The following is a 16814-nucleotide window of genomic DNA, read 5'->3' on the forward strand; positions in this document are numbered from 1 at the left end:
GTGAGGCATGTGGTAATTGTCATATTTATTAATCCAGTTTATTACAGTAGTGCTTAAAGGCCAACCAAGAATGGGACCCCATTATGCTAGGCACTGAACAAACAGAGTAGTCGACGTTTCTTCCCCTGAAGAGCTTGCAGTCTAAACAAAAGAGAGAGATACAGGGTAGGGCAAGGGGTACAGAAGCACACACACAGAAATGTTCATCATTTTTCTTGGTCATTTTTATTTGCTCCTGGCCTTGTGGCTCTCAGTTTTCTTGGGCAGCAGCACGGCCTGGATGTAGAGCAGGACATCCCTTGAACAATTGTGACTTTCCTCAGCAGCTTGTTGAGCTCCTTGTCATGACAGATGATGAGCTGCAGGTAATGGGGGATGATCCTGGTTTCCTCCAGTGTTGCATGCCAGCTCAAGAATCTCAGCTGTCAGATATTCCAGCTCCATGGCCATGTAGACTGGGGCTCCTGCCCCAGCTCACTCCACATAATTGCCTTAGCAGAGAAGATGGTGCACACAGTCCACAGGGAACTGCAACCCAGCCCTCAAGGAACAAGACTTAGCATTAGCTTTCGCTTTGCCTCCCTGCTTCCCTCAGCCTGCCATTGTAATTTACGCTCTGACAGAGCGACCTCCCAATGAACACTGTGATGGTAGAAAATGAAAATATCATGTTTGTGCCACTGTTTGGGGAGGGGGAAGAGACGGGGTGGGTCTATTTACTTAAGTGGGGATAAGCTAAAGGGAAGGGAAGTGAGGGGAGGTTAGGTGTGGAGTGAAACTGAGGGACTGTAAGGCACGGGGAGAGGATTGGCACAAACAGCCAATCAGCACAGAGCAGAGTTGCAGTTCAAAACTGCAGAAAATTCTCTGAATGTCCAGAGGTCCCTGCTTTGGTTGCTTCCACTCCGCCTAGCTAGAGCATCTGTCTAGCTCCTCCCTGTAACTTTCCCAAAACGCAGGAATGAGAGTCACTGTCTTAGCTATGGCTACACTAGAGATCTTACAGCAGCACAGGTGAACCGATGGAGCTGAGCTGCTGTAAGCTCTCAAATGTAGCTGCTCTAAGCTGATGGGAAAGAGCTTTCCTGTCGGGTCAATTCCTCCAGCCCCCAAGACCAGCAGTAGCTGTATTGTTGGGAGAAGCTCACCCGCCAACATAGCACTGTCCACACTGATGCTTAGGTCGGTGTAACTTATGTCGTTCATGGGAGTGGCTTTTTCACACTGCTGAATGACATAAGTTATACTAAAAAGAAAAGGAGTACTTGTGGCACCTTAGAGACTAACCAATTTATTTGAGCATGAGCTTTCGTGAGCTACAGCTCACTTCATCGGATGCAGTGAGCTGTAGCTCACGAAAGCTCATGCTCAAATAAATTGGTTAGTCTCTAAGGTGCCACAAGTACTCCTTTTCTTTTTGAGAATACAGACTAACACGGCTGTTACTCTGAAACCTGTCATAAGTTATACTGACATAAGTGGTAGTGTAGACTTAGGTTTAGTGTCTGTGAAAGTTCTGACTCCTACAGTCAAGAGTTGCCCATCTGGTTGACAGTTTCATGGTACAAACAAGCCAGAACTGTGTAGCAACTTTGTACACCACCTGCATATATTAGTTCAGCTCAGTTTAGTCATTGTTTTTGTTAGCACTAAATTTCATTAAATTTATTCACAGGTTACATGATGTTTTATATAAACTTTGTATGCTCCCATAAGCTTCCTTTGCCAATGGCAGAGTGTAGTAAAGCCACCTTTACCACCTTGTTGTACAAGTGATCATATTTGAAATTAATAACCATTTTGGTTTTCCACCCACAAAACAGAAATAATAATTACATATTTAAGATGGCTAATGTAAATGAATATATCTAGGAAGAAAGAATGTAGCCTATACTTTCATGATGGGGCACTCTGTCCTGAGAAGCAGCGATTCTGGGGAGGGAAAAAAAAAGATTAGGGAGTTGTGGATAATCAGCTGATCATGAGCTCCCAGTGGTGCCCTGTGGCAAAAGGGATAATGGAATCCTTGGGTGCATAAACAGGAATCTCAAGAAAGAGTAGAGAGGTTACTTTGGCACTGTTGTAACCGCTGCTGTAATACTGTGTCTAATTCTGATGTCCACCGTTCAAGAAGGATGCTGATAAATTGGAGAGGATTCAGAGAGAAGCCACAAGTTTGATTAAAGAATTAGACAACAAGCTCTGTCAATTTAGCTTAACAAGGAGGAGGTAAAGAAGTGACTTGATAACAGTCTATATGAACGTACGGGGAACAAATGGGCTCTCTCTGATCTAGCAGATAAAGGTATAACATGATCCAGTGGCTGGAAGTTGAAGCTAGGCAAATTCAGACTGGAAATATGACCTACATTTTTAACAGTGAGAGTAATAAACCATTGGAATAATTTACCAAAGGTTGTGATGGATTCTCCATCACTGGCAATTTTAAAATCAAGACTGGAATTTTTTTTTGTTCTAGTACTTGTTCACGTTGATGCCATTCTAGGTGTTTGTGCACCCACGTGTGCAGCTGTCAAAGATTTTTGCCTTAGCGGAACTTGTAGGGCTGGCTGTGGTGCCCTCTAGACTGTTGTATTCGTACCACAGTATATCAGGCGCTGCCAGCTCACATCCTCTAAGTTCCTTCTTACTGCCCGTGGTGGTCAGTCGGAGTGCCTCTCTTGCTTGACAAGAGCTAACGGTTTTCTTCCCTTGGACTCTGTGTCTTCGGGCCTCTTGTACATTGTTGATAGTGTTAAGTAGTTAAGTGTTAGTTAGTTAATAGTTAGGGTCCCAGCGGGGACTTTGTCCCAGGCCAGGCGTGCCTTGTTCTCCTGGGTTTAAGCCCTGCTTGGACTGCAGCTGGCCTATGCCTGTGAGTGACCCCCGTAACAGCTGCCTTAAGTGCTTGGGGGCGTCATACATCAAGGAGTGTTGCCAGATCTGCAAGAACTTTCAGCCCCGCACCCAAAAGGAGAGAGAGATTCACCTCAGGACTCTCCTGATGGAGTCCGCTCTCCACCTGGCTTCTGACCCTTCCACACAGGCCGTACCAAGCGCCTCGGCCTCTGTGCACAGTGCGTCCCTGGCACCTGGCTCTTCCCGGCACAATTAACTGACGCTGGTACTGAAGAAGAAGGCTAAAAAGAACCCTCCAGCACCGAGCAAGAAGGCCCAGAGGTCATCCAGCAAAGGACCCGGGCCTGCCCGCCAGCCTTCTCCAGAAACACGTGCCTCCATGACTGGGGCTCTTAGCCCCCTTAAAGGTCTGCCACCGACTCCTAGGAGCGGAATGGGACCCACAACCCTGCCTGAACTGTCGTCATCCCAAACCAAGGTGCAGAGTGTGCACAGGTCTCCATCTGCTCCTATGATGTCTTCGGTGCCACAGGAACAGGCTAAGGGTCCCCAAGAGGGCAAGCCCACTGTTAAGACCCCTTTGGGGGCGGAGCAGCACCACTGGTCACCAGACAAGAAATGTCAATCTCCACTGCGTAGAGCAGTGCTCTTCACTATTTTTGAAGTGGGGGCCACGTTGGTAAAAAATCTTCAATGTGAGAGCCACATCAACCTGACACAGACATTTGAACACTCCAAGTTCTTTGTTCGTTGATATGGTAATATTACCGTTATTGATAATATTGTTTGGACTGCAGGAGGGGGCATGGGAGGCTGGCTCTGGGAGGGAGTTTGGGTGCCGGAGGGGGCTCAGGGCTGGGGCAGAGTGTTTGGGTGCAGGAGGGGGTATGGGTTGCAGGAGGGGATATGGAGTGCAGGCTCTGGGAGGGGGCTCAGGGCTGGGGCAGAGTGTTCGGGTGCAGGAGGGAGTATGGGGTCCTGGCTGCAGGAGGGAATACGGGTTGCAGGAGGGAATACGGGTTGCAGGAGGGGGTAAGGGGTGCGGGCTCTGGGAGGGGACTCAGGGCTGGGACTTAGGGTGCAGGAGGCGGTGTGGGGGGCTGTCACTAGGAGGCTGCAGGTTGGGTGGTGGAAGAGCTATTCAGAATCTGCCATTGAAGAAAGTGGCACTTACTTTGCACGGCCCCAGCCCCACGTTGATCCTGGAAGGGGCCAACACACCCCTGCGGCCCCTGGGGGGCCACATGGCTCTGCGCACTGCCCCCACAACTCCTAGCTACAGTTCCCCGTTTCCAGCCAATGGAAATTGCGGGGGCAGTGCTTGCAGGCAGGAACAGCACACTGAGACCTCTGCTCCCCCCATTACTCCCTGGGGGCGTACTGGCCCCTTCCAGGAGCGACGTGGAGCCGGGGCTGCCCAAAATGGCGTGGGGCGAGGGAATGCAGGGAGCCAGCCTTAGCCGCAGCCCCACTGGAGAGCGTGATCAACAGGGAGCTGCACTTAGGGTCCATGGGAGCTGCCACTGGCTCATGGGCCTTGCCATGAAGAATACTGGCTTAAAGAATCCTGAGCCAGGTCCCAATCTTGTCATCGGTCATATGGACTTTCCTCCCGGGCTCCTCAGCAATACTCTGCGGCACAGTGTCTACACTCCCCATACGATGACCGGTATCCTTCACCCTCTCACCGATCTACCTCTAGACGTCATTCCCGATCGCCAGCACCATGGGAAATCTCCCTATCTTATTGCTGGTGTCCCCCCTGCACCGGGACCGCTCTCCCCGGTAGAGTCATCAGTCAATTACGTCTGGCCAGCGATCCCCGGTAGCCATGACCGGTAAACAGACTTAGGCGTCGACAGCTCCTCCCTGGTCGCTGGAAGGTGGTTCCTTTGGCATGGAGGCCCAGTTCAGCCCATCGCCCCAGTCTCAGCGACAGGATTGGGCACTGGAGCCTGCTTCATCGTCCATGACACCGCAGTGGCAGCAAGGCCAGTGGCCAATGTATTGGAGAGGCAAGGGGCGTTCCGGTGAGGACGATGCCCCCTTCGCATTACTCCTCGATGGCCTTGTCGGAGCAACGGGCGGCAGCTCCACCAGCACTGGGTCCAGTACCGGAAGTCCATTCTGAGGTCAGGGTAGAGGATCCCATATCCACCCCTAAACCTGCCTCTCCAGCGGCTGCCAAGCCCTCTGCGCCACCACCGGAAACCAAGTCTTCCTTATCTTCCCTGGACAAGGCAGTTGTGGGACCTTCCAGGGCTAGCCCCCTGGATGACTTTAGGGAGCATCAAGCCCTTTTCCAGCAGGTGATCGAGTACTCGGGGCTCGAGGTGCAGGAGGACACCCTTTTCAATGTCCTCTCAGCCTCCATGCCCGCCTGGGTTGCCCTGCCGATACACGATGGGGTCCTCAAGATTGCCAAGTCACTGTGGCAGACCCCATCCTGCATCCCGCCCCTCGAAACGGGCAGAGAAAAAATACTTTTTGCCCGCCAAAGATTTCAAGTACCTTTATACTCACCCAGCCTCAGGCTCGCTGGTTGTATCTGCAGCCAATGAAAAGGACAAGCAGGTTCCCACCGCCTCTACTCCAAAAATAAAGAAGCCAAAAAACTCAGTTTATTTGGCAGAAAAATTTATTCAACAGCCAGCCTACAATTCCAGGTGGCGAACTATCAGGTCCTGCTGGGCCAATATAATTTTAATCTTCGGGACAGTCTTAAAAAGTTCCAGGATTCCATTGCTCAGGGTCAGGTTCAAGAGTTTGGCACCTTGGTAGAGACGGTGCCGTGGCAGCCAGATGCTCCCTGCAAATGGCATGGGACTCAGCGGCAAGGATGGTCTCATCATCTGTGGTCATGCAATGCAGCTTCTGGCTCCAAACAGTGGGCCTCTTCCAGGAGATGCAGGCCTCGATTCAGGATCGCGCCTTTGATGGAGTTGGACTCTTCTCCGATCAGACAGACGCCAGGATACACGGGTTGAAGAACATGAAGGCTACCCTTTGCTTGTTGGGCACGCATATCCCGCAGTCTGCCAGAAAGCCATTCAAGCCTCTGCTGCCATCAAGGCCTTGGCAAGCCTGGTAGGGATCTGCCAGAAAGGATGCTCGGTTTGCCATCGCTGCCCTTCCTCCCGCTCACCAGCCCAGCCGCTAAACCCACTGAACGCTCGGGCGGCCAAAAGTGATCGTTTTGTGGCATCGCTCGAGAGCGATACCCCAGTCATCTAGACGGATCCTGCCCATCCTTTCCTCAACTGCCTTTGTCCCTACCACTCCACCTGTTCGTGGGTTACATTGGACTGCTGGCTTCTGGACACAGTAGCTCAAAGCTATACCCTGCAGTTTTTGGATACCCCTCCTTCCTGCCGCCCTGCTTCCCGATCCCTCTGCAGGGACCCCTTTCACGAGCAACTCCTGGTTCAGGAGGCCAACAAGCTCCTGCAGTAGGGGCTGTGGTTCCTCAAGAAATGGAAGGAAGAGGTTTCTATTCCCAATACTTACTAATCCCAAAGGCCAAGGGGGGCCTTAGACCCATCCTGGACCTGGGTGGCCTCAACAAGTCTCAAGAAATTGAAGTTCTGCATGGTCTCCCTGGCCTCCATTATTCCCTCTCTGGATCCGGGGGACTGGTACACCGCTCTCGATTTAAAGGACGCTTACTTCCATATCTCCATATTCCTGGGACACAGATGTTTCCTGCATCTTATAATGGACAGGGACCACTTCCAGTTCGTGGCGCTACCCTTGGGCCTGTACTCGGCCCCCAGGGTTTCATGAAATATGTGGTGCCAGTAGCAGCTTACCTCAGACGTTGGAGGGTCCAGATCTTTCCGTATCTCAATGACTGGCTCATCAAGGGCAGGTCTCCGGAGAAGGTGCAAAGAAACCTCAATCTGGTGCACTCCACCTGCAGCGACCTGGGCCTGTTAATAAACATAGAAAAGTTCACATTAATGCCAGTCCAGCACATAGAGTTTATCGGAGCAGTTCTTGACTCCACGCGAGCCAGGGCCGTCCTTCCAAAAGAATGCTTTCAGGATCCCATATAAGGAGACATTCAGTCACCACGGCCCACACATGACTGCGGCAGATGGGCCACATGGCATCATGCACATACATGGTCAGTCATGCCCGGCTTCATTTATGACCCTTGCAGACGTGGCTGGCAATGGTTTACGTTCCCAGCAGGCATCCCCTGGACCGAGTGGTCACAGTACCGAACCACATCCTCTCATCCATGGACTGGTGGTTAGACCCCAAGTCAGTGTTTCCGGGAGTTCCCTTTTTGTCCCCAGCACCATCGCTCACCTTGGTCTTGGACGCATCGGACCTGGGCTGGGGGGCCCACCTGGGCTAGTTCAACACCCACAGCTGCTGGATGCAGAACGATGTAGCCTTTCATATCAATGTCAGGGAGCTCAAGGCGGTGCGCCTGGCCTGTCAGGCATTCTTGCTCCACCTGAGAGGCAAGGTGGTGCAGATCCTCACAGACAATATGGCTGCAATGTATTACATGAACAGGCAAGGCGGTGCCAGGTCTTCGGCCCTGTGTCGGGAGGCACTAAGCCTCTGGAACTTTTGCGTGCGGCATGCCATCCATCTGGTGGCCGCTCACCTACCTGAACCAAGAATGTCCTGGCAGATCACCTCAGCAGGACCATCTCGTCTCGCCACAAATGGTCCCTCCATCCGGAGGTGGTCAGCCTGATCTTCTGAAGGTGGGGAACTCCCCAGGTGGACCTGTTTGCATCCAGATGAAACAGAAATGCCACATATTCTGTTCTCTGCACGGCAGAGACAAGGGATTCCTGTCGGGTGACTTCCTGATTCCATGGTCGGGAACGCTGATGTACGCCTTTCCACCGGTGCCGCTTATCCACAGGGTCCTGCTAAAGGTAAAGCAAGACAAAGCCTCTGTCATCCTGATAGTCCCGGTGTGGCCTCACCAGCACTGATTCGGCATGCTGCTGGGTCTTTTGGTGACCGACCCACTGCAGTTACCTCTCCGACTGGATCTGCTGCACCCAAACCTGGCATCTCTGCACCTGATGGCATGGCTGCTGCATGGCTAAGTATGGGTGAGCGGGAGTGCTCTTGCTGCACAGCAGGACCTGTTGGACTGTAGCAGAAGCCTTCCACCAGGGCTACCTATGTAGCAAAGTGGAAACGCTTCACATATTGAGCCTCAAACAAGCACATTCGTCCGGAGGAAGCCCCACTGCAGAACGTCCTGGACTATTTGTTGCATCTTAAGCTTCAGGGCTTGTCGTCGTCTTCGGTCAAGGTACACCTGGCGGCCCTTTCGGCATTATGCCCTCCGCTTCAGGGCAGGTCGATCTTCACCCATCCCTGACAGTGCAGTTTCTGAAGAGTCTAGAGCATCTGTACCTGCACATCCAGGACCTGGTCCCCCTGTGAGTCCTGAATCTTATGCTTTTAAAGTTCATGGGTCCCCCCTTTGAACCCTTAGCTTCCAGCTCCTTTCTGCTTCTCTCCTGGAAGATCTCCTTCTTGGTCGCTATAACTTCAGCCCAGCCGGTGTTCAAAATCAGGGCGCTCACAGCATAGCTTATACTGTCTTCTACAGGACAAAGTCCAGCTGCGTCTGCACCCGGCTTTTCTGCCCACGGTCATTTCCCAGTTCCACGCCGGCCAAGACATTTACTCACCCGTCCTCTGTCCAAACCTTCATGCATCAGATGAGGAGCACAGGCTGCATACTCTGGATGTCAGACTGGCCCTGGCCGCCTCATTGATAGCCATTCCGTACATCAACGCAATTATTCATTGCTGTCGCAGGGAGGATGAAGGGTTGCCCGGTGTCAGCCAGAAAACCTCGTTTTTGATCACTGCCTGCATCCGCTACTGCTACAAGCTGGCGAAGGCGCCTCTGCCGGCAATCATGACGGCTCATTCCACTTGAGCGCAAGCGTCTTTGGCAGCCTTCCTGGCACAGGTGTTGATCCAAGAAATTTGTCTGGTCACCACCTGGCCATACGTTCATACGTTTGTGTCGCACTACGCATGACTCAGCAGGCGCGAGACAACACTGGCATTGGCAGAGTGTGCCACAAGCCTCACGACAGTGAACTCCAAGCCTACCTCCATTGATACTGCTTGCAAGTCACCTAGAATGGAATCGACATGAGCAAGCACTCGAAGGGAAAAGGGTTACGTACGTTTCATAACTGTTGTTCTTCAAGGTGTGTTGCTTCTGTCCATTCCATTACCCGCTCTCCTGCCCCTCTGTTCCAAGAAGGAACTGAGAGGGCGTGGGTCAGTGGTACCTGATATACTGCAGCATGAGCGCAGCACTCTAGAGGGCACCACAGCTGGCTCTACGGGTGCCGCTAAGGCAAAAATCTCTTGACAGCCATGCACGTGGGCGCACGCACACCTAGAATGGAGTGGACATGAGCAACACATCTCAAAGAACAACAGTTACGAAGGGGAGGGAACCATTTTTTCTCGTTTTTAAAAAAGATATGTTCTAGGAGGAATTATTTTGGGGAAGTTCTATGGTCTGTGTTAAATAGGAGAGCAGACTAGATGATCACAGTGGTCTTTTCTGGCCTTGGAATCTGAATCTATTAATTTAAGTGATACAGTAAAAAAAAAAATTCAGTTACATTTTGAGTATCTTAACTGTTTCTTTTTAATAGGAAAAGAAACTTTCACTATTTTTAAATAATTATGGTTCCAATTAGTGCATTGTTCGTATATTTAAAGAATGGTTAAAGCACTGCTAACACATACTAATAATTTTAATCACCGTCACAGCTTTGATTTTCTGTGGACTATATCTAAGGCCTTGCCTATACACCACAGTGCATTGGTTTCATTAAAACTGTGGTTTTAAACCAATTTATCTAAACTTGTCCAAGTTGTGAGTAGCAATTTAAATTAAATAATAAATCAGATATTGTGTAAAATATCAATTGTTTTTCTTTCAAAAACTGCTTTCCTTTCTCACTACATGATTTTCTTATCCCTCCTCAAAATGCCCTTCATCATGTTCCTAATTGCTGAGCTGAAAGAATCATGGCTGGTGGAAGTTAGCTTTGGATTGCAAATGACTATCAAATTTCAGTAATGAATATAACTACTATACTAATATTATTTCAGGATTGGTACAGCATAGCTTTTCCTGTGTGTCAATATTTTTCTTGCCTTTAAATTATATAGGTTGAAATTAATTAGTTACTAAATGGACAGGCTATCTAAATGACAGCTTTGAAATAACTACAAATATTGTAGTTTTTCTCCACATCATTTCCAAGTAAATACTTTATTAAAGTATTTCAGGAAAATTACAGTTGACTTTTTTTCTATACTCTCTCTCCATTGTGAGATGCTGACTTTAACAGGAGCTGAGGCTGCTCGGAACCTGATAGGATGAGGCCCTTACTGGGTAAACTTTGGTTTATAAATTAAAATTGCTAGAACCTTTCCCTAAAGTGTTGATATGGTGGTATCTGAAGGAGGCGTCATAAAATATAAGACTTCATGCCAACAAAACATTAATAGACCTGGTGCTGTAAAAATAAGATTAGGTGGGTTAATTTAGGCTTTGTTCCAGTAAATTAGTTGAATACTGGAATGATGCCGTGTCTATTTTTTAAAGAATGATTTTCTAGTTTTTTTTGGCATCATAATATGAAGGAAAAAATGTCTAAGGGGAACTTGTTCTTCTTTTACTTTTCAAACGTATACTTTTACTTCTTTTACTTTTCACACAAACCCAGTGTGGTGGTGGAATTCAGCCTAACTGGTTTGACTCAGTTAAATGTCACTTAGGCTAATAAATATGGACAAATGTATACATACCAGGTATGTATGAGTATATTTTTAAAAAAGGCGTAAACTGGCTCATCTGATTCACTAAAGTACACTGCCATCATACAGTAATCTTACAGGTTTGACAGGTGCCAGATGCCAGAATATTCAACATCTATTCTTTCTCAGGCTTTATATTTTGAAGATGAAAGTAGGTGCGGGTGTGGAGTGTGATTTCAATTCGGATAAAATTAAATCTCAAGAGCTTCTTTCCTGGTCATATGCTGTTTGTTTTGGAGGGCTGGTTGTTTCACTGACCTGGTTTTACTGATGAATCTCAATGATACTAAATGTTTCCGCACTGTATGACAGTAGTAATTATCATCTGGATTTGGCTGTTATGTGTATGCTAACTTCTTGCCATATAACAAAATTGAACCCAAAAGAATCTCATTTATAATTTGCTTTGATTGGCTGATATATGTTGTCCATCTTCAGTAATATAGATACTTAAAACATTATTTAACTTATTCATCTGAAAAATCATTGGTACTTATTCATCCAGGACATATGAATCAGATCCAAAGAAGGTTAAACTGAAATTAAAAATATTAAAACAAGCTTTAAAAATTGTATATAGCTTTTGTCCACTAAACTATGTCTATCAATTGACAAACAAAAAATGTGTACTGTAGATTTAACTTCTTTAAACAGAACACAGCAACCATAAAATGTATTTTCCTGGAAAAATGGAGTAATAATAATAATTAATAATACCTAGCTCTTATTAGAAAATGAACAAAGATATTTAGTTTTTAATATTTACTATCTTCCCATTTTTTTTATTTGCCCCAAATCAGCTGCCTAAAAGTGGAAAAATGGATGAGGAAATATAATGGGTACTTAGAAACAATTCTTGATAAGTAAACAAATGAGATTATGAAGTAAATATTTGCATAATATCAGCAACTACACAGTTGGTGAGTTTCAGAAAAGGAAATCCAGCTGAACTGAACTGTACAGGATAAAACTCATATGTTTATATTCATGTTTAAACATTCAAAGAATTACGTTTACAATATCTGAGTTTAAACAGGTTTTCTGTTATTAAAACCCCCATTGTATAAGAAATGAATGCTAAATAAATATTCATTTTAAATACTAAAATATTATGACCTGATATAATAGGTGGTTATGGGAGCCCTGGATTAAATAAATTTATATTAATGTCCAATATAACACATGGTTTTTAAACAAAAATTTTCTGATGAATATGACAAAGAAGATCCCTAAGGACCACAGTTTTTCACCTTGAGTAGTATTGATAGAAGTAGGATTATTTACAGAGTAAAATATACTATTCATTATGAGCACAGGTTTCAGAATCGGGCCCTAAATTATATTGGCTACATGAGTGTTAGCCTTAACTTGCATTGAATTGGTTAAGCCCTCAGTGCAATGCATTTAAGCACATGCTTAACTTTAAGCACATCAGTGGGACTATTCACATGCTGGTCTGCTGAATCACGATTTACATCTCCAACACCTGTTTGAAAAGTAGGAGCGTGTGTGTGTGTTTGAGAAGTTTGTACAGATCAATGTTCGGGTTTGTTACAAAAAAGCTTTTGGCTGGTGTTTGTCAAAATTACAAAAATAGGTGAATTAATAGAGCAATCTTGCTTTCTCTGATTATGTAAAACTGAAAATATTGCAGATATGTTGATAATATTGGGACAAATGCTTTAGTCTGTTCCTCAATAGGTAAAAGTAGAAATGTAGTATTTGCACAAATATCTCAATAGGGGATGTTTCTGTATCTGGAAGGTTATACAGACACGGAGAGAATGGCTTCAGCTGTGAGTGTATTATTCCATGCTGAGAGTAAAGCAGTTACACAATAAACACATAAGCCACTGTCCTTGTTTCACGCAGGTTGTAACATGAATACAGTTAACTTACTATAATTTGAAAGCTCTTCTGAACTACCTCAGATAAAGGGCAGATCTTTCTCAAAGGTATTGGTTTACTCATAAAAGGCACTGGATCACATAAATGTCCAGATTTTGAAGGTCCCCATATAATATTAGAACGAACCAAAGAAACTGAGAATTATACATGAAAATGAACTTAAAAATAACGGCGTAGGACCAGCACTTCTTCTCATGCCCTTTGTTAACATATAAACAGACTACTTAAAGCATTTTAAGTAAAACATTATGCTTGATCTGAGATAAAGCCCTGAATTTTCTTATATTTTTACTTCTTAATTATCTTGTTTTTTGCAGGGGAAGTCCGTTTGACACCAGAGGACTTTGCCAGAGCTCAGAAATATTGCAAATATGCTGGCAGTGCTTTGCAGTATGAAGATGTGAGCACTGCTGTGCAGAATCTACAGAAGGCCCTCAAGTTACTGACTACAGGCAGAGAATGACGCCTTTGTCCAGCAGATTCATGTCTTTTGCCTAAAGAACTAACAATCCATTACTTTACCTTCTGCCTATCAGGGGGACACAGTTACATGAAAGCTCTCAATTCCATTGACCATGACAATGAAATCTGTTTCTCAGTGTTAGATCCCTGATGTAGCACTAATCAGCAAACTCAACCGGTTTTCATTTTCCACACAGTGGAACTGGAAACATATGGATGGAGTGATGTGATCAAGATACTGGAGAATGCACTCTGAACACTGTTTAAGAGTTAGAATTAATGCAACAGTATTTAGAGTGTTTAAGGAAAAACATGGAATCTCTCTTTATTGTTTTGGAAAAACAAAGTAATGTGCTCTACTAGCATTCATTGAGTCTGAATTTATCACTGTTAATAAAATTTCAAATGAAAAATGGCTTTGGGACTGGAAATAAAAATTAGGGCTTTTCTACTGAAATTTAGATAGCAGGAGTGTGGGGCCGGATGGATCATGAAATGATCTTAATGTACATCCAGAAAAGTCCTTTTTAAAAAATACAACTTAAATACAACTAAATTGTTATGGTATTATCTGAGACCAAGTTAAAGGTGTGGGAGGCTTGAAAAGAAGAATACTGAGATTTAATTGATAATTTATTGTACTGGAACGTCCATTTCTTGAAGCGTTGGGCAAAGACATTTAGATGTTCTTTTTCCTCCCCCTCACATATGTGTGAGTGTGTGTTGACGGCTACGTATTGATTCTGGTAACTGTTACTCATTTTGCATGGACAATTTAAATTTTCTATATTAAGGATAGTTAAAAGAAGGTGGTACTAGTGTTAACCAGAGATGAGCCCAAAGCCCAGATCCTAACACGGTGGATTTAAGCTTCACAGCTGCCCCATTTCTTTCACCAGCCAAATGACCCCTCAACCAAATGCCTGGACTTTGACACCTTCATAGTCTCTGTTTAGATCCAAACTTTGCAGCTCAGGTTCATCACTATGGTTAGTGCGACAGAGCTAGTATCCTCCCCTGCTTACTTTCTTGTGGAGATTTTGGAGATTCCAGAACTGATTAAAATATTTTGGAATTTGAACTCTGAACATTTTATAGTTTTTGTCCTGGGGAATTATGGAGCTATTGATTGTTAAAACTGCATCCATGCTGTATAAAAACAAATGAATAAAAGATTCTTAAATTAGTATCATCGCCTTCAATGAGTACACTATGTAGTTTGTCTATTTGTATAATACATCTTTGAATACCAGTAAAACCTGATAGACGTCTTTCTTTACAAAATACCAAATCAGATGTGCACACCTGTTCATGCCTACACTATTTTCCAGGGATGGAAATATAGCTGGTATTTAAAGTACATAAAAGCAGCCTAATGGTATGTAAAATCTGGTATGCAAAGCACATCCAGTTAAAACTGCAAGCTCTGTTCAACAGCATGTTTGAAAAGGTAGTGTGATCATTTGTAATATATTTTTAAGCATTTTAATTGAGTACAAATTAACGCATAAAACAAGTTCATTCTTACACGTCTAAGAATCCCAACTTAAACAATGTTTGTGTGTGTAAGGGACGTTGTTGCAAGTTTAGAACAAACAATTCTGAAGCATTACTGACAAATAACTTTTTGTAGCTCTTGGCAATGAGCTCATGGTTCATTATAGTACTTTAAGCAGGTCAGAGATGCTTCAGTTTGCTGAACGAGCCCTTGTCACCATCAGACAAAACTATTGGTAAATTCTTCCATATATATGGAATCCCTTCATTTTATATATATATGAAGGGATTTTATTGTCACTAGAAAAGCTGGATTTTAAGAAAAAATGATATGTTGACTTATCAACCTAGAGAAACCTGTTGCAATCTAGAAATGATTTTAAAAGTATACAATTTGGTCTAGCACTTTTCGACTTAGGTTCACACAGCTAATTATAAATATTAAAGAATAAAGCCCCAGAGTACCCTAGGGAAGAAGCTAAGTTTTGCTGTTTGTCTGACTTATACGTTAAGTAAATGTTACGCTTTGTTTTAATAATGTTTCTCAAATGAGTACAGTGTTAGTCGGGGCTTTTTAAATTAAAAATAAGTTTTCTCTTGGAAGAATTTAGTGAGCCAGTGCAATGGATTAGAAGGAAAATAATTGAGTAGAAGTATACACTGAATTTATAGGTCGCTCAAGAAGGAGAAGGACTGGCTGCAGGTTACAGGTAATATGTTAAGTCTCCAAGGAGCATCATCAGTGGAGCAGCCCCGGGCAGTTCCACAGGGGCAGCAGTTGCGGCATCTAGCTTTTCCAACCAGATGACAATTTCAGGGTGGTGTCTGCGAAAGGGATGGAAATTTAAAATGAGTTGAACTAAAAGGTTTCCAAAGCTGTTTGCGAGGGTCTCGGTAGCATTTTTTTCTTAAACTGCTTGTATGGATTCCCCTCCCCCCGCCCCGGAGGAAATCCTCTAATATTCTGTTGCCTGTAAATTCAAAAGTAATCTAATGCTGAAGTCCAAAACCCAATCTTTTAATATTTTTAAACGGATCAAGGCATTTTATGGTACAAAAAAGGTCTTTCCCTTTCAGGGACTTATTTTTAATTAGCTATTGTTGACAAGCCAGCTACTACAGATAAGCTGCTGGCACCCTACCTTTTTTCATCTACACCTAATCTAATTCTGTGTGCCCTTCCCGTTGACTTAATTAGAGGTAGTGTTGCATCCATGTAACTGAAGGCAGAATTTGGCCCAACTGTGTTCAGCCAAAAGAAAAAGATATTTAAAAATGGATGTTTGTAATAATCATTTTGCTCTATGAATAAATCATTTCCTATTTAGTGCTTCTCATCCAAACAGATGAACTTTGCAATTTATGAATATTCCACTGAAATAAGGCCTTTTCTGGGATTAGCTTAATATGGCAGCTATTTCAAAAGTTTACATGAATGTTATGCAACAGTTTAGGAGCAGTGAGGTTGCTGTATCCAGCTGATGCAGGGAGGAGTTAGGTAAGTAGAGTGCAATTAACCTAATTGGAGTCTGGCACAGACACTGAAACAAGCAGCCTTGATCTTAAGTAGCATGGGAGCTTTTAATAAGTGTCCATGAACTCTTTTTACATTCTTTCAGAAAGGCGATACCTCCACCCACAGCTCTCTCTAACATTGTGCTGGGAATTAGTTTAATACTGACTTAACCAGGAGTGTCACTTGCTGAGTCCTACACCATTGCCTGCAAGTATAAATCTGGACACATTATCCACATACCAGTCAAACCGTACCCTGCTTAGCTTGTGAAAACTGAACCCACAGTCTACGGAGTGTAGAAAACATAAATAGAGCCTTGGTTCTTCTATGTTCATTTTTGTTATTAATAACTTTCAGAATACTACATTTATTAAAAGGTTTCAATTAGTATTAATTTTATGCATGGGTATTTCTGTAGCACTGATTTTCTTAATACTTTTAGAGTTCTAAGTTTTAAACTTCCACCTGTCCTGTAGGTAGGAAAAGTGTCTTGCAGTAGTTGTAGTTCAGGAATTCAAGTGTTCTGTGGAATTCACCCTGCAAGGCAAGAAATCCTCTGCATGACCCAGTGGGAACCCTTAAGAAGCGTCACGGTTTTGAAAGACTCTACCGATTCTGGAGATAGTCCATTAGAATTGCTGCCATCGTTTCAGTTGATGGAATGTTTCAAAGATGACCAGTGTTGGTAAAATTTGATAGGGTCACATGTAACCTTTAATTGAAATGTTCC

At 44.5% G+C, this 16814-nt stretch overlaps 1 protein-coding gene across 1 annotated transcript in view; it reads left to right on the forward strand.

The window, feature by feature from the left end:
- The window catches only part of VTA1 (vesicle trafficking 1), an 82489-nt gene extending 68231 nt beyond the window's left edge, over positions 1-14258 (forward strand). Inside the window, exon 8 of the mRNA XM_077813141.1 lies at positions 12927-14258. Within this exon, the coding sequence (XP_077669267.1) occupies positions 12927-13072 (146 nt within the window). The 3' untranslated portion in view covers positions 13073-14258. The remainder of the gene's footprint in view (positions 1-12926) is intronic.
- The last annotated feature ends 2556 nt before the right edge of the window (positions 14259-16814 follow it).

This window comes from Eretmochelys imbricata, chromosome 3 (assembly GCF_965152235.1).
Source record: "Eretmochelys imbricata isolate rEreImb1 chromosome 3, rEreImb1.hap1, whole genome shotgun sequence".
Classification (NCBI taxonomy): domain Eukaryota; kingdom Metazoa; phylum Chordata; order Testudines; family Cheloniidae; genus Eretmochelys; species Eretmochelys imbricata.